Source organism: Diceros bicornis, chromosome 35, assembly GCF_020826845.1.
Source record: "Diceros bicornis minor isolate mBicDic1 chromosome 35, mDicBic1.mat.cur, whole genome shotgun sequence".
NCBI lineage: Eukaryota > Metazoa > Chordata > Mammalia > Perissodactyla > Rhinocerotidae > Diceros > Diceros bicornis.
The window spans coordinates 32,573,275-32,590,691 of record NC_080774.1 but is presented as its reverse complement, the minus strand read 5'-3'; the positions used below and the strand labels follow the sequence as shown (position 1 = coordinate 32,590,691).

The following is a 17,417-nucleotide window of genomic DNA, read 5'->3' as shown; positions in this document are numbered from 1 at the left end:
GAACTCAGGAGTAGGAAGTGTGGTGGGAGCTGTGGGTCACAGTGCCATCACTGAGGCATTGCTGCAAGCCTTGAGGACGGACTGTGTGCGTTTCCAGATGTTCCCGACTTGCCCCGACTTCCTGTGTCTACTGGATATATCGCTGCCTGAGGACGCGCCCCTGTAAGAAAGGGACGCTGGTGGGGGTGAGAGACACTGTCACGGGCACCACTGGCCCTGATGTGGTCTTTAGAAGCAGATTTATTGCAGTGATTTTGTGCGGCGAGCGCTACACTGGGGCGAGCCAGTGGGAGAGCTCAGCGCGGCTGTGTGGAAGGGTCAGTGTCGGCAGGCCTTGGCCTCGCAGGCCTCAAGTGCTGCGTTGAGGACAGACTCCAGAACTGCGAAAGCAGGTTGGCAGCAGGGCAGCCATCGTGCCCTTCAGAAGCAGGCTTGGCAAAGGAGCCCAGCACAGGGTGGGAGGTCAAGGCTGCGCCGGGCTGCCTGGGCCCGTGTAGACGGCCTTCTCCAGGCCGTCCAACACCAACTGCGAGTATTCCAGGTACGAGGAGAAGTGTGTGCACAGGAAGCGGTTGCTCCCGCGCACATGTGCCAGGAAATCCGGTGCTCCTGGGACGATGACATTGTCGGCTAGCAACACTGTCCCTTTCCGTAACAGGCCACACTCCTGCAGGGCACAGGTGGTTGAAGGGGGTGAGGATCAGGGGTGACCAGTGAGCCCGCCCCTAACCAGGAGGGCAGGTGGGGGCTGCACACACTGGCCTGTGCCATGCCCCGGAGTCAGCCCCACTCCGGCTCCTGGGGTCACCAGGTTCTCCCACGGCCTTCCATCTCCTCCCTGGCAGTGAGCACTGCAGGACAGGGCTGTGCTGAGCACTTGTTCCCCCTCCAGACCGTCAGCTCTGTGAGGAGGGATCTTTTCCTCCTCTGTTCCTTCTGGCCTCCCCAGCCCCTAGAACAGCATGTGACAGGCACACAGTAGGTGCTCACGAAATGCTAGCTGGACAATGAGCGGAGGAGACGATGGGGGCAGGGTCCGGCACACAATGGCACCTCAAGGCCAGTGCGTCCCTGGGTCACCCGGTGCCAGGAACACGTGGCAGCTCCAGGTGAGAGAGATGCCTGGTGCCCGTACGTGGGCTGCTGGCGGCGTCCCTGGAGGTTTACTGCCACCTGACCAGGGCGACCCTGCAGGGCCAGGGGATAGCAGAGGGGCAGACCTCCGGACCCACAAGCCTGCCCCTCGGGGGTCCGCTCTGGACATCCCCACGCTCCGGTATTTGAGATGCCCCATCTCCACCGGGGCCTGGGCCTGGGCAGCTAGTTGGCATAGGCAGGGCCTGAGCTCTGCAGAAGGAAGGAGGAGTGGCCGGACACAGCCAGGGGCAGCGACCTCCTGGGTGGGCAGTCTCTCGGAACGGGGGGGAAGGGCTGCGTAGATCACAGGAAGCCATGGAAAGAGAAACCGTGAGGGGACACGTTTGCCTGTGGGGGCGTGGCAGACCAGGCAAGGGACCCCCCAGTTGTCTCATCCCCTAGATTTGAGTTTAAACAACGGAGCTTTTTTTTACATAAACATAGAATGAAAGTTAAAAAAATAACAATCCCAAACATTGAAAGCCAAATCCAACACGTGACCCCAGGTGTGACTCAGGCTGCAGGCAGGCCCACGTGGGGCATGTCCCAGTGTCCTAAACCCGTGGGGTCCTAACTCTGCCCCCTCCAGGAGGTGCCCGAGGATAGTCTCTGGGGGGGGTCTGGGCTCTCGCGGGGGAAGCCGAGGGCCCTCTGGCCGGTGTCCTGGCAAACACACCCCTGTGAGGTCAGTGTGTAGGCATGGGACAGCCATGAGCCAGAGTTGGAACAGAAAGGACCACTGTGAATCACGGAGCGGTTGCTCTCCCGAAGAGAAAAGAAAGGAACTTCCCAGCATCTTTGCCAACGGACGGAGAAGAGAGCAGCCCCATTCCCGGCCCCAGAGGGCAGCTAGGTCTGGCGCAGGAAATGCCCAAGGTGAGTCGGGAGCGGGCTCCAGCCTCCTAGGGCCATGCTGAAGGACTCAGGAGGCACCGCTGGCCCCAGATGCGACAGTCGGTGGAGTGAGAGACCTCAGACACGAAACCCCACGGGTTACCACGAACAAAGGGACGAAGGGACGAAAGGAAGAAAGAAGCTGTGGTGGCCTTTGGAGGGTGCTGGGGCCCACCCATCCTCGAGGAAGCTAGACTTAAGGGGGAAGAAGGCAGCACCGATCCCACCTCTCCCCAGACACCACAGAGAGGCTGAGACCCACCGACGGGGCGGCCCCTGCCCCTGCAGCCAGCGCCGAGGCCCAACCCAGCCAGGGTGGGCGGCTCACCTCCAGGAGGAGTGTGTCCGGCAGGTACCGGTCCTTCCAGTGGTCGAGGAAGACCATGTCCAGCGTGTCCACGTCATATTTCTTCTTCAGCTGGGGGATGATGTCCTGGGAGGCCCCGAGGACAACGGTCACCTGGAACGGAGCTCTGTCAGGGCCTACACCCACAGGGAAAAACAGACCACCCCCCAGCACCCCTGCGAGGGTCCACCAACAGCTCTCTTTGGGGTTCTGGGCAGACAAGCGCCTTCTGCCCCCGTTCCTCCGGGGGCAGTCTCGAGAGTTGCCTGCTTTGTGGGTCGGGGCAGCGAGACCGCTCTCACCGAGCTGCTGCGGGTCCCGGGAAAGCCCCCGAGATCCTGCAGCAGGATCCTTGTGGCCTTGAACTGTGCAGAGGTGTGCCCTGGGCCCCTCCCTCCCGCCTGTGCCCAGCCCCTGGAGCCCCAGTGTCCCTGTCTTTCTAGGGGCAGGTGCCACACCCTGTCCTGCAGGCCCGAGAAGTCCAGAATCTGCTGGGCGATGGCGGCGTAGTCAGGGTTGATCTCCAGGGTGAGCAGGCGGGCGCCAGGCGGCAGCAGGCGGGCCATGCGCACGGCCGAGTAGCCGCAATAGGCCCCCAGCTCCAGCAGCACGGAGGGGCGCTGCTCCCGCACCACTGCGTCCAGGAACTGGCCTGTGGGGCACAGGAGGGGTGAGTGCAGGCAACGGAGGAGACCCACTCCAAGGCCTGGCCCTGCGCCTCCCAAGTGAGCAACAGCCTCTCCCGATGCCTGGCCCCCAGCCCTACCTCAGGCCCCCAACACTGCCCCGAGGGCCCCAGGCCTCCCGCGATCGCCCCCAGCCCTCCTCTGAGGTCCTCCGCCCTTCCCGGATGCCTCCCAGCTCCCCCAGAGGTCCCGAGCCCTCCCCAGATGACCTGCAGGCCTCCCTGAGGCCCCCAGGCCTTGCCTGACGCCCCCAGGCCTCCCCAGATGGCCCGTAGCCCTCCCCACAGACCCCTGCCCTCCCCCAAGGCCCTGGTCCCATGCATGCACCATCCAAGCTCCCAAAGTCCCTCGGCCTCTGCGCCTTTGCACACCCTGGTCCCTTTCTCTTTTCCACAATTCCTGGCTGACCCCAACTCATTCTAACCCAGAGCTGTCCCCATGAGCTACACTCAGGCCTCCCTGGCTCCTTTGAGCCGAACACTGTCAGAGGCTCTGAGGGGGCTGGACAGTGGCTGTCACGTCTGTGCCCAGGGCCTGACTGCAGAGAGAGCAGCACAGCGCATGCTCACGCCCCACGCTGGAGTCCAGAGGTCAGAAGGCAGCCCTGGGGGAGGGCCAGTGCCTGGGCCAGGCAGAGTCCCAGTAGCTGTGCAGACCCTCATGGCCGACAGGGACACCTGGGCACCCAGAGCCCGCCCTGCATCAGCACCCAGGGCTGCCGGACGGAGTACAAGTGCGGGGCATACTTGGAGCCCCTGCTGTCACCTCCCACTGGTGTTGGCTGAGTTGGTCTGTGGCAAAGAGGGGACTCTGAACAGTGGCCTCCTGGGCAGTTTATCAAAGTCCCTCCCTCCAAAGGGGACAATGATGTGGGTGTCGCGGCCTCAGCCCAAGCTTTACTCCTGGCAGGGGAGAGGGAGGCTGGGCCAGAGACTTGGGGCTCCAGGCCTCCAGAGGAGCCCCCACCCCAACACCCAGAAACGGGGCGATAAGAGGCCTCTCCTCTTTGGGCTGTGCTGCCCGGCCTGAGGCCTGTTCCCGTGTGTATCGCCTGCTGCTGGGCACCCACCTTTCTTGTCGCCCACATTCATGGCCCATTCCTTCTGCGAACAGTAGGCGTCAATGGTGTCGAGCACACTCTGCGGGTCCCCGGCCACGGCGTGCTGCAGCACATGGCGCAGGATGCGCTGTTCCTTCTTGTCACCCGTGAGCCAATTGTGGAGGGACTGCAGGACCAACTCGTTCCAGAAGAGGAGGAACCAACCCCAGCGTCGCAGGAAGAGCAGTAGAGCCAGCAGCGCCAGGCCCAATGAGGAGGCTGCCAACAGCATGGGTGTGGCCTCTGGCATCTGAGATAGGGGTGGGTGGGGCGGGGAGGAGGGGATGGAGGGGGAGGAAGGGAACCCAGGGCAGGGTGCCAGGCTTCAGTGCTTGGTGGCTGGCCAGGCAGCCCCACAGCCAGTGCAGGGGCTCAAAGCCCCTGGTGTTAGTGCAGACCTGCCCCTCCTGGCTCACCCACCCTCTCCTCAGTGTGGGGGTGCTACCACTGCCTCCCTTGTGCTGATGTGGCCCCAAGGTTCAAGAAGCCAGCCACATGCCCCAGTTACCTAGCTCATGTGAGCCCCGGGAGAGTGCAGCCCCACACACAAACAGCTTCCCGCCCCTGTGGCCGCGCCCTGGTGCACGGAGCAGGTGTGCCTGGGGGAGTGCAGATCACAGCACCCCTCACTGGGCGCTTTCCCCCACAGCCGGGGGTCAGCCGCTGCCTGAGCGAGGGGCACAGCTGGCCTGGGCAAGGATGCACCGCACGGGGGAGGCCCGGCCCATGTGCAGCTCCCTCGGGCGCTCACACAGAACAGTCCGGGAGACTCCTGAGGTCCTTTAAGTGAGCTTCCAGGTAAGGACACAGGTGGCCCGCAGGCCAGGCGCATGGGTCACAGACGAAGTCGCCCCTCCCTTCAGGGACAGCCCCACGTGGAGCACCTGTCCCTCGATAACAAAGGGAAGCCCTGCCGCCTGCACCACAGTGAGCGAGACACGCCAGTTGGCGTCAGCCGGCTACTGCTGCAGCACGACCTCCCCGGCAAGCAACACCCAAGGCAGGTAGCTAGGGTGCAGCCAGAGAGGGCTGGACTCGGGGCCCCTGAGACACGGGCAAGGCTGAGCCGCACAGACCTGGGACGCCGGCTAGCACAGCAGAGTTCACCAAGTGCAGGGCAGATGCCACGTCGCCTGTTTACACAAGGCAGAGTGGACACGTGTCAGCAGGTCAAAGTCTGCACGGGCTATGGGCCCGAATCCTCGGCCCACACCCCTCCCTGCTCCCAGGGCCACCCTACCTTCAGAGCGACTTTCCCAGCCCGCTCCTGCCCTCTGAGCTGCAGGTGGGGTCTGCACGCTCCTTCTCTGAGCTCAGCAGCAAAGCTGATAGAATTTGTGCGGAGTTCTCTTGCCTCTAGTTAACCATGAACAGAAACCATAACCTGAAAATGACCAGGGTCCAGATATCCGGGCTCCCTCCCCGGAGGCCAGCCTCGTCCTCCACCTTTCCCTCCCGGGAGGAGAGCTCGGAAGGCCACGAAAAGCCGGTGACACATCACCTCGAGTGTCCCCCAGCCCGGGACACCGGGAACGGTCTCTCTGCTCATCGTCTGTGCTGCCCTCCTGACACACGTGCACCCGTGCCTTAGGAGAAGCAGGAGAGATGAATGAACCACTCTGCTCAAGCCATATTTCCCAGAAGAGCAATTATAAATTTGGAAGTGACACGTAAGACCAATGGCGAGTTACAAAGAGCACATGGAAGTCAACGAGACAAAGGGGATCCAAGAGAAAAACGGGCCACGGCGGCAACTACGCAGCTCACAGAAGGAGGCCAGAGGCCCCGCCAGGCACGGGAAACCGGATGCAGGCCTTGGTCGCCCGCACGGGGCGCCCTGCCTGGCTGGGCCCCGGGCCCCACCACCGTGAGGGAGCGTGAGCCTACGGCCTTTCTGGAGGGCCGGCATGCAGCAGTCCTGCTGCCGGAGCGAGCCCCAGGTCCTTGCTGGGAAAGGGCCGCCACGGGGCAGGACGCACCACGACCCAGGAGGTGGGGAGGGGAAACACGAGGAGGGGGCCCTTTCGGTGGCTAAGGACAGAGCGTCTCTCTTCTAGGGACACAAGACGGGGCAAGTGACCGGAAACTTCCACCGTGCTCCCGTCTGCGTGTTACACGTCCTGAGGACACACCTGTGTTGCTTTACTTCCTTACTATTATCACTAGCAGTGGCGTTTGGGAGGTGGGGTGGTGGTCCCCTTTGTTCATTCTCGGTATTTTTAAAAAACCTAGTAAATGTTGGAAACGAATCTCAAAAACAACATGGAATATTCCGCTTACAGGGCACATTACTAGGTGGGCCTTGGAGTCGTGAACTATCAGTTCCCATCCCCATATGGTGAGCTCCATAAGAATTGGCTTTCAAATCGCTCTTCTCTAGGTCTGCCTGTCCTTCACTTTGCCCGGCACCGTGTCCCTCCGGAATGACGGAGGGCGTAGTCAGCAGGGCCACGGCACGGAGGGAGGGCCAGCGCTGCGCGCGACGAAGCCCCTCTCCTTGTCCCGTCAGGAGGTGGCACGCTTGGAGGGGCAGGGCGGCTCCAGCCGGGGCGGCCGGGGGCCCCGCCACACACGGTGAGTGCGATGCTCCTGGCTCGCCCACCATGCTCTTCTTGCACCCCTGCTGAGTATGTGCCACCATGGTGCTAACTCTGTCCCCCCCTTTCCGGTCGGCATGACTTTACTAAGGATAATTGGGAACTGCAGTGGTTCTTTGGGAAACTGAAGCTCTCCCCGAAGTGGCTCCTGAGACCTCTCCTTTCATCACCTCTGCTCCTCCTCCTCCTCTACCACCTCCCATCCTCCCTCCAGCCCCAGCGCAGCCTCTGATGTGTCCCCCTCAAGCTCCCTGCTCCCCACCCCTCTGGCCACCCTGCCACACATTCCCTTCCCGCCAGCCCCTCAGCTCCCAAAGTCACTGGAGCTTTGGGCCCCCTGCCCCATCGGGTGCTCGCAAAGCTTACAGGGACCCCCCCAAAAGCAACCACCTGAGGCTGAGAAAGAAAACAAAAGTGAATCGGAAACAGACATTTCTTCAGTCCACCGCCTCCATAAGATTATATATCAGGGCACAAAAATCTTAAAGGTCTCCTCCACAATTACAGGTGGAAAGCTGTAAGCCCTCATGTTGAGCTAACCTGCTCCATCCGTCAGAAACACAATTCAAATAAAAATATAAAATGGAGCAAAGACAAGGTCCACATCTCATACAAACTAGCGAGTTTTCTATAATTGTATTTATGTGTGACGCATGGCTAAATTTTTAAGTGAAAAGCATCAGACCTCTACTTGCATGTGTCTGTATGTTTACGTAAGCATATATGTTATATACATGATATTTCCCTACCTCCAGATTGTATTACCAAATTAATTTATAAAATCCCTTAAAGGAGTTTTATCCTAACTGGCTTAGAGAGAAATAAGCGCTTATATAAATCCCTAAAACTCCCAGAAATATAAGAACCAACTCAACTGTTTTCAAGTTCACGTAATTTGGGCCAATCTGTAGTAAATAAGACTAGCATAATATTGTTGTTTTAATAAAACAGGTATATCTTCAGAGCTGTCGACATTAACTAGTATAATGCAAACATACATTTCTATTCTACTTGGTTCACTAGTCAAATAAGCTAACACATCTATTAGATGTTTATGACTGTACCAATGATAACTTTGATTTTAATCAAGCAAGAGGGGGACCTGACCAAGATCGCTCCCTGACCAGACCCCAACCAGGCTCCTCAGAGCCTTCTTCTCAACTAGGCCTCAACCCTGTCTTATAAGGACTCGAACAAACACTCACATGGTGTCCAACAGCTGAAGGCCACATCCCTAGGATGACCCCTGGCCCCTTAAGGCGCCCATCTGAGAAAACTCTAGACTGACAGAAGTGACTGCTCCAGCTAACACCTGAGGACAGGACCCCGTCTCCCAGCCTCTGTGGGAAGGGAGGAGCCTAACTTCCAGAAGCGCCAGTCAGCAAACCCAGATGGGTGTCACATGAACCAACACCCTGCTTCTGCTTTTTGCAATTTTCCTTTCCAGACCTTCTCAAGCCCCCTGTTCCCCCTGCCTACTCCCCAGTCCTCCCTTTAAAACGCCCGGTGCCTCTGAGCTGACAGGAATGGAGCTCAGCTCTTTCCCCTGCTGCCAGCAGTTACTGAATCAAATCTGTCCTTACCACCCTAGCTAGTGTCCCGCCGTGTTTGCCTGCGACCCTGCTCTCCTCACCGGCCCTGCAGTGGCCCTCAGAGCCCCTCTAGGAGTTGGGAGGCAGCAGCCACTCAGGGAAGCTCAGTCTCAGGCAAAGGACTCAAAAGTCCCTGGTGGGAAAAACCTGAAAGACTGATCTGTCAGCAGGGCAGGCCTGGGGTGACTTCCTCTTTGCCTACATTCTCACTGGGCATGAGGCCACACCACCCAGACCCAGTCCTGTGGGGTCTTGGGCTCCGGTCATCCCCTTCCCGATGGGGCCGCTGTTCCCCCGAGAGGAAAGGCCTGGGGGTACCCCAAAGACTCCAAGAGGGAACCAGTTGGGGAGATCACTGCGCCCCTCCCCCAGGCCCCACAATTCTGCCACTCCCAGGAGCTGATCCCAGCAAAAGACCAATGTGACCCTCCCAAGGGACAGACCCCCAACGTCGGGGTCTGGATCCCCACGGGATGCCGGCTCCCCCATCCGGTGTTGACCCCTACCCCCAAGTCGGATCTTCCCACTCCAGCACAGACCTCCCACTCCCTCGACCCAGTCTAGTGCCCCCCCCCAGGCCCTGTCCGGAGACCCCCGCCCCAGGTCGGAACCTCCCCCCACGCCAATTTCCCACCCTATCGGAGCTCCTTACCCCAGGGCAGATCCCCAGATCCCCCGCCCTAGATCAGATCCCCCACCCCGGGTCCGCAGATCCCCGCCCCAGGTGGGGTCCCCTCACCTCCGTCCAAACTCCTCACTCCCCAGCCGAGGTCGGAGCCCCCGCTCCAGGTCGGATCCCCTCATCCCGGTCCGAATCCCCACCCCCTTCCGAATTCTTCACTCCAGGTCGGATCCCCCGCCCCAAGTGCCACCCTCCCCGGTCCAGCCCCGCCCGCCCGGCGCACTCACCTCGCTCCGGGCCGCCGTCCCGACTGCGGCCGGAGCAGGCAGCGCGGCGGGCAGCCCCGGACGCCGGGAGGCCCCGCGGGACGGCAGCGATGGCGGCGATGGCGGCGGCGCTGCGGGGACCCGGCGCGCGCTTCCGGTGGCCGACGCGGGCCGTGGCGGGCGGGGTGCGGGGCGCGGCAGGTAGGGCGGGGCCCGGGGCGGGGGTGTCCCCTGGGGGTGTCCTGCTGGGTAGAGTGTCCTGTGCTCGGCCCCTCCAGCCCAGTATTAACTATATTCTGACGGCGATGGTGGTGGCTCCGCTCCTGAGGCTACCAGGCACCATCTCTTGCACAGCCCGCTGGCCAGACCTGACCACCTCCTGCCCAAGACCCTAGTGGCCACACAGCAGGTGCTCAGTACATGCACACGCAGAGAATCAGTGAGGGGACGCTAGGGCACCAGAGTCTCTGAACACCACTCTGCGGGTGCCCTGGGGGAGGGGAGGATCTGCGGCTCATCCTCCTGGAGCCTCCAAGGGACACTGACCAAACCAGGACAATAATCACGTAACCATAGCACCAGGTGCCACCAGGGGTCCGGAGCAAGGGCTGGGCGCGGGGACACACAGGATGGTTGGCGCCCAACCCAGCAGGACAGGCTCCCCCGGAGCTGGCTACAGTGCCACCACATCTGCCATGGCAGCATGACCAGGACCACGCGTGATGACGAGTTCCCCACCACATACCTGCTCAGTGATGGACCTCCAGATCCTTCCCTTGCACCATTCCCCACACAGAGTGAGTCTTGAGGGACCTGAGCAAGGCCGGGGTGAGGGCTCCTTCACAGAGATGGCGGCCGCGGGAGAAAGACTGGCCAGACCCTTGGACATCGGTGGACTGAACAACGAGGGCTGACTGCGTGCCTAAGTGTGCAATGCTCTGCACTGTGGTGACCTTTGGGAACTAAGTAGGTTGTGTGGCCGTGCACAGTCCTGGGAGGTGGTCAACAGCTCGTGATGTGGGGACATAGGTCTGCTCTTAGGGTGGCTTTGCTGACCCCTGGGGCCCTGGCCAGGGCACCCCCATCTTTCAGAGCCTCCTTGTTACATATGTGAGGTGGGACATTCATGAGGATTAAAGGCACCTGTGCAGTGGAGGCCTCACCCCACCTGGCGCAAGTAAAAGATCCACAAACAGGAGAGGGAGGGCCCCAGTTCTAGGGCTTAGCTGCCTGACAAGGAGCTGAGAGGGTGATGGTGCCAACCCCCAACAAGGACACCCTGGGCCGATTTGGAGCCTGTTCTTCCACTTCAGCCTCGCAGCTTCTCTGAGAACAGGAAACCGCCTGCCCTGTCCCAGGCTTGGGGGGTGGCCAATGCAGCCCCTGAACAGGAACTAGAATGACAGTCTTGCTGGTGTCACCTGTTCCCTAACACCTTCTGCCAGGAAAGCACGTGCGACAGGGAGGGCAGCCGCACGGGGGCTCCTCGAGGTGGCCGGCGTGTCTGTGGCCGCACAGGGGAGCCTCCGCTTGCCCTCCCGGAGCAGTGCACCGTTCACTCAGCCTCGCCACGCTCACTGGGCTCTGCTCTTTGCTGGCCCTGTTCCGGGCCCCGGGTTCAGAGAGGAGAGAAAATTAAAGGACAGGGGCTCAGAACACAGAAGAGACAGAACTTTCTGGCTGAGCTCTGCAGGTGGGGAGGGCCTGCCTGGCTCAGGTGGGGAAGGCGAGGCTGTGAGGCACCCCAGGGCACCAGAGTGCCCAGGTGCGTCCCCAGGGAACCCCCTCTGAGCAGTGCCCACCCTGCCCACCTTGGGGTCCTTCTTCCTCAGCAGGCTACCCAAATGCTCCCACGTGCTTAAAGGCAGATTTCCTACACTTACAGAAGACTCCACTGCTGGCCTCTCCCAAGTGCTTATCAGACCAGAGGGCTCCTGGGCGTGCACGGTGGGTGGAGAGAGCACGCTGCCAAAGATAGACCCACGATTCACATGGCCAGCCACTCGTCCTGCCCTCTGCCTGAGAGCAGACAGAGGGGGCACAGTGCGGGGCTGCAGGGCAGGGAGACCCAGCGGGGACCCTGCTGTGGCTGCAGGAAGGACAGGCACCTGTAATGGACGGTAGGGGCATTCTCCTGGGCCCCCCACACACACAGAGAGGAGAGAGACGCAGCCCTGCCCAGCGGGCTTGTGCTCCTCAGGGCCCAGCGGCAGCTTCTCTCCAACCAGCAGTCGGTCTTCAGTTCCCTGGGCTCATATCACAGCCGTCAGAATAACTGTCAACAGTTTAGTCCTCTTCAGAAGTCTTTGAGTTGAATTTGGGATTGGGTCCACTTTGGACTGGCTGCTTGAGCTGAATTGTGGCTCCGTTAGATCATGTGTGCCTGTACACACATCTTGGGTGCCCTCAGATGCCTCCTGCTGGATGGAGCCTGGGGTGGGCCCAGCTGCGGGGTGGGTGAGGCTGAGCGTCTCCACAGGGCAGGCTGGCTGTAGGCCACAGGCCAAGCACCTGGACGCCGCTCTGGGCACTAGCTCCACAGCAGGCTTCCTCAGCTGCAAGCCAGAGCCTCCTCTAGGCTGGAGCTCCTGTTCCCTACAGGAGCACAGGCTCCGGACCCTGGTCTGTGGGGCATCTAGGGAACTGGGGTCCTTCAGGGGTGCAGGACTCCGGGCATGTTCCCACTGCCTTGCCTGCCAGGAAGGTTGAGGTGGTTGCAAAGATGGGTGCAGCCTTGTCCCTGGCAGGCCCCAGGCTCCCATGCTGGTGTGAGGGCGGACGCGCTGGCTGTGGGGGGCAGACCCCTTTGATCACGGGACCCTTGGCTTTGCCCAGGAGCAGTGGCCAGCTCTCGATGCCCTGGCAGCAATCCGTGCCCTCCTCTCCCTTCCCACATACTGATAATTTTCTATTATTTCCTCCTTCTTCCATAGGGAGTGGGCTGGTGCCTGGCACTGGGTGTCCCCAACTCGGGCCCTGGGTCAGAGCTCTCACAGGCTCGCCATACCCAGGGACACACCTGTCCTCACCTACCTCCTTGCGCACTTGCTCACTGTCCCCCCTTTTCGGCTGTCTCTTGCCTGCCTTCCATGTCAGTAGTTTGCAGAAGAGAGACAGAAGATGCCTTCTGCAGGTACGAAAGATATGAGCAGCCTCTGTGTGGTGCGCGGGAGTGGAGGATGCGGCTGCCTCTGAGGTGGCAGATGGTGAGCCCAAAAGACATTTCAGGGAGGACCCGGGCCTGCAGCTCTTGTTGCCTCGGAGTCACTTCCCTCCCGGCCCCCGCCGTGCCCCAGGCACTCCAAGGCCTGGCTGTGCTGCCCGATGTGGGGCTGCTCTTTATCTTCCTTACTTGTAACAAAAGGTGACCTTTACGGTGGAAAGACAAATGGACTCAAGAAAAATGTTTAATCCTATGTCTGGCTCAGAATGTTGGGTGAAGTTTGAGTTCGGAGCAGTCTTGCCGGTTCACTTACCTTCTTGATGACGTGCTGTCTGTCACTGGCATTGCCTTGTCTCAGGACTCGTGCAGATGACACGTATGCAGTCATCGCCTGCTGCCCTAGCGTGTGACCCGTTACCACCGCAGACCGCCATGGTGGGGGGGCTCTGATCCGGTAAAACAGATTCTGTACCACATTGAGCCGGACAGAGCCGCTTGCCCTTTGGAGATGGTGTAGCACCTTCCGGGCTCTGTGCCCCAGACTTGGTCTGGCCCTTCCTTCTCACCTCTCACTTCTTACCCCAGCAGGGCGGCAGGACTACGATCTCCTGGTGATTGGCGGGGGATCCGGCGGCCTGGCCTGTGCTAAGGAAGGTACGTGTTCTGTGTCCTGTGTCCTGCCAGTGTGGCAGGCCCTCTGAGCTTCCCGGAGCCCTGGAGAGGGCAGTATTGTTCTCTGGGGCTGGATGGGGATGCACCCTGTGTGGCCATGAGCAGAATGCATTGTCTCTGCAGCTGACCTGCCGTTCTCCACGGCCCTATCACCCTGCCAGGGTCACCCCAGCAGGCTCGGTGCTGTGCCCTGTGCCCCAGCTGTCTGTGCGGCACACAGCAGCCAGGGTGGCGCCCCAAGTCTGAGCTCCAGCTCCAGGCATCACAGGATCCGCCCCACCCATCGGCCATGTCTCCCGCACCTGGGTCCTCGCTCACCTGCTCCAGCCCCTGGCCTCCTCGCTGACTGATGTTCACATGCTTCCCAAGGGCCATCTGGCCTTGCACCTCACTTGCTGTCAGCCTGCCCAGATAGCTGGGGGACTCACTCACCTCCCTTCATTCGTGGCTACTGACACGGCCCTACCTAGAATTGCACCCTCCTGCACATCAGGTCCCCATCACCGGCCCCGCTGGCCTTGCTCTTAGCCCTGGCACTGTCCCGCAGAGATCCCATTTTGTTCTGCTGGCTATGGCTTGCTCTTCTCGGGCGCCGGGCACGCAGGGGCGCTCTGTAAAGATATGTCTAATGGAGGGAACTGGACCCAGAGGCCTCCAGAGCCACCATGTTGTGGTTTGCCGCTAATCTGGGTGGGAGCAGAGGCCACTGTTTCCCCGGGAGTCTGCGCTCTACTGTAGGCGTGCGGGCCGTCTGCCGCCTGCCTCAACGATAAGGAGGCAGATGTGCGTGAGGGGAGGATGAGGCGATGGGAGATAAATGGGCCCAAAGCGAGAGGGCGTTGAGCAGGCACGCGGGCTGGGAAATTGGCTCTCTGACATCAGACAGTGGGTTGGAGAGTGAAGAGGGCGTAAAGGAGATTCACTGTCCACTGCTGTGGCTCCAAGGGGCAGGGCGAGGCTGGTAGCCTGTGGTTGGGAAGTCTTCCGGCTGATCTAGGGGAGTACAGAGGGACCCGAGGTCCTCACCCCATTGGACCACAGAGCCAGCCCAGGAAAGGGCCTGCACAGACAGCCACCTGCCTTGGTGGTGTCCCTCATAACAGGAAAAAACCCTGGACCTTGTGGCCACTCCAGTGTCATGTCTCTAGACAAACGTCTCAGTTAACCCGCAGCAGTTCCGGGGTCTGTCTTCACGTTTCGAAACAGTGGCATTTCTCCCTGTGTACGATTGTGCTTTTTCACAGCTTTATTGAGATGTAATTGACATACAATAAACTGCTCCTATTGAGAGTGGACGATGTGATGAGGCTTGACATATGTGCACACCTGTGAAACCAGTACCATAATGTAGAGAGTGGGGGCTTCCAGCACCGCTGCGGTAGTGTGCTCGGGCAGCCGGGACAATGCCACAGCCTGGGCGGTAGAGACAATGGAATTTATTTCCTCAAGTTCTGCAGACTGGAAGTCCAAGATCGAGAAGCTGGCAGGGTTGGTTTCTCCTGAGGTCTCTCTCATTGGTGTGTAGACAGCAGATGTCTCCCTGTGTCCTTACGTGGCTGTCCCACTGTGTCTGGGTCCTCATCTCTTCTTATCAAGAACCAGCCCAGTGGGGTTAGAGCCCACCCCATGACCTCATTTTAACTTGATTACCTCTGTAAAGACCCTGTCTTCAAATAAGGTCACATTCTAAGGTTCTGGGGGTTAGAGCTTCAACATATGAACTTGGGGGGACACAATTCAGCCCATAACAACCCCCAAAGTTTCCTCAAACCTTGAGAATCCCTTCCTGCTCCTGCCTCCCTGCTGCACCCCCAGGTAGCTAGTGACCTGCTTTCTCAGTGTGGATTAGTTTGCATTTTCTAAAGTGTTGTATAAATGGAATCACGCTGTATGTATTCTTACTTTTCTGACTTCTCTCACATACGTAATCATTCTGAGATTCACCTCCGGTGCTGTGTGTGTCCAGGATTCATCTGTTTTTATCGCTGGTTAGCATTCCATAGTGTGTAGGTGCCACATTTTGTTTGGAGATGAACATTTGGGTTGTTTGTGGTTTTTGGCAGTTGTGAACAGTGCTGCTATGAGCATTTGTGTGTGAGTCTTTGTGTGGACGTGTGTTTTAAATTCTCTGTGGTAAATGCCTAAGAGTGGAAGAGCTGGGTCATGTTGTATATCTTTTATTTAGGTACTTTTTCATTTCTTTTCAGCAATATTTTGTAGTTTTCAATGTACAAGTCTTTCACATATTTTTTCAGATTATCCCTAAGTGTTTCATATTTTTTATGACAGCTTAATTGAGATCTAAGTCACGTACCATGCAATTCTCTCATTTAAAGTGAGTCAGTGGTTTTTAGTATTTCCACAGTGTTGTGCAACCACCACCACAATCCATTTTAGAACATTCTCATCACCCTCAAAAAATACTCTGTACCCGGGAATGGTCCCTCCCCATTCCCTCTACTTCTCGGCCTCTGGCCACCACTAATCCGCTTTCTCTCTGTGGATTTGCCTATTCTGGACATTTCACGTAAACATGTGGTCTTTTGTCATTGCGTCTTTCACTCAGCATGATGTTTTCAGCGTTCGTCCGTGATATAGCATGTATTAGAACTTCCTTCCTTTTTATGGCTGGATAGTATTCCATTGACTAGATATACCACATTTTGTTTATCCACTTGTCCATTGATGGACATTTGGGTTGTTTCCACTTTTTGGCTGTTGTGAATGATGCTGCTATGACCATTCATGTACAAATTTTTGTGTGGACATATGTTCTCATTTCTGTTGCATAGATACCTGGGACTGAAGTCGCTGGGTAGTATGGTAACTCAGTGTTTAACCTTTTGAGGAACTGCCAGACTGTTTTCCAAAGTCTGCAAAGAATACGAATGGCTGCACCATTTTGTATTCCCACTCGCAGTGTATGAGGGTTCCCATTTCTGCACATCCTCGCCAGCGCTTATCTGTCTTTCTTATTATAGCCATCCTAAGTAGGTGTCAGGTGGTTGATTTGCATTTCCCTCATGATTGATGACATGGAGCATCTTTTCTTGCGCTTATTGGCTATTTGCACATCTGTGGAGAAATGTCTATTGAGAACCTTTGTCCATTTTTAAATTGGGTTATTTGTCTTTTTATTACTTCGTTTTTTAGATATATATATATAATCTGGATACTAGACCCTTATCAGATACTTTCTCCCATTCTGTGGATTATCTTTTCACTTTCTTAATGGTGTCCTTTGTAGCACAAAAGTTTAATTTTGATGAAGTCCAGTTTATCTATTGTTTCATTTGTTGCTTATGCTTTTGATGTCATATCTGAGAAACAGTTGCCTAACGAAGGTCACAAAGATTTATGCCTATGTTTTCTTCTAAGAGTTTTACAGTTTCAGCTCTTACACTTAGGTCTTTGGTCCATTTTGAGTTAATATACAAATATGGTGTGAGGTTGTCACCGTAGCGTTGCCAGGAGACACCTTTACCTCGTCACAGTCTTCCTTCAAGGGATCTTCGTGTGTAGGACAAAAGCTTATGCTGGCACGCTTCCATTCCTCCCTCCCAGCCTTTGTTCCCGGTCGTCATACGTTTTGCTTTTACGTGTTATAAGCCCCACACACGTTGTTATTATTTTTGTTTAAACAGTTACCTTCTAAAGAGATTTAAATGATGATAAAGAAATCTTACAGCTCCGCCCACGCAGTCCCCATTTCTGGTGCTCTTCGTCCCTTTGTGTAGATCGGAGCTTCCATATGGCTCATTTTTCTTCTACCCTAAGGACATCCATGAACATTTCTTGTCATCTGGTTCGGTGGTAATGAATTCTTTCAGCTTTTGTATGTCTGAAGGCATCTTTATTTTTCACATATTTTCTCTGGATATAGAATTCAAAGCAGACAGTTTTTCCTTTGAGTACTTTACAAACATTGCCCCTCCGTCTTCTGTTTCTGATGAGAAATCTGCTGCCGTCTTTGTCTCTGTTCCTCCATTGTGTGTCTTGTTTTCTCTAGTTGTTTTTTTTTTTTTTTATAATTTTATTTATTTATTTATTTTTTTCCCCAAAGCCCCAGTAGATAGTGGTATGTCATAGCTGCACATTCTTCTAGTTGCTGTATGTGGGACGCGGCCTCAGCATGGCCGGAGAAGCGGTGCGTCGGTGCGCGCCCGGGATCCGAACCCGGGCCGCCAGCAGCGGAGCGCGCGCACTTAACCGCTAAGCCACGGGGCCGGCCCTCTCTGGTTGTTTTTAGGATTTTCTCTTTTCATTGGTTTTGAGCAATTTAAAGGTGATGTGGCTTGGTATAGTTCTCAATTGCTTTTCTGCTAGAGTTCACTGAGCTTCCT

General features: G+C 57.5%; 2 protein-coding genes across 7 annotated transcripts in view; one reads left to right on the top strand and one right to left on the bottom strand.

Moving 5' to 3' along the window:
* Positions 1 to 222: 222 nt before the first annotated feature.
* On the bottom strand, positions 223 to 9,343 carry LOC131398532 (catechol O-methyltransferase). 6 transcript variants are annotated; one of them, XM_058532169.1, is made up of 6 exons: positions 9,261 to 9,337; positions 5,664 to 5,748; positions 4,133 to 4,412; positions 2,836 to 3,029; positions 2,360 to 2,491; positions 223 to 667 (listed from the first exon to the last, which is right to left on the bottom strand). In XM_058532169.1, exons 2-6 carry the CDS (start codon positions 5,709 to 5,711, stop codon positions 464 to 466), a joined length of 858 nt encoding a protein of 285 aa, XP_058388152.1. In that variant the 5' UTR covers positions 5,712 to 5,748; positions 9,261 to 9,337; the 3' UTR covers positions 223 to 463. The 6 variants fall into 6 exon arrangements, with proteins under 6 accessions (XP_058388152.1, XP_058388156.1, XP_058388155.1 ...); XM_058532173.1 differs by lacking the exon at positions 9,261 to 9,337 and adding an exon at positions 5,403 to 5,518 and having other exon boundaries at positions 4,133 to 5,295; XM_058532172.1 differs by lacking the exon at positions 9,261 to 9,337 and adding an exon at positions 5,403 to 5,546 and having other exon boundaries at positions 4,133 to 5,295; positions 5,664 to 5,739.
* A 6-nt stretch (positions 9,344 to 9,349) lies between these two features.
* TXNRD2 (thioredoxin reductase 2) overlaps positions 9,350 to 17,417 on the top strand; it is a 56,074-nt gene continuing 48,006 nt past the window's right edge. The window contains exons 1-2 of the mRNA XM_058532168.1: positions 9,350 to 9,440; positions 12,988 to 13,056. Of these exons, the coding sequence (XP_058388151.1) occupies positions 9,350 to 9,440; positions 12,988 to 13,056 (160 nt within the window). The remainder of the gene's footprint in view (positions 9,441 to 12,987; positions 13,057 to 17,417) is intronic.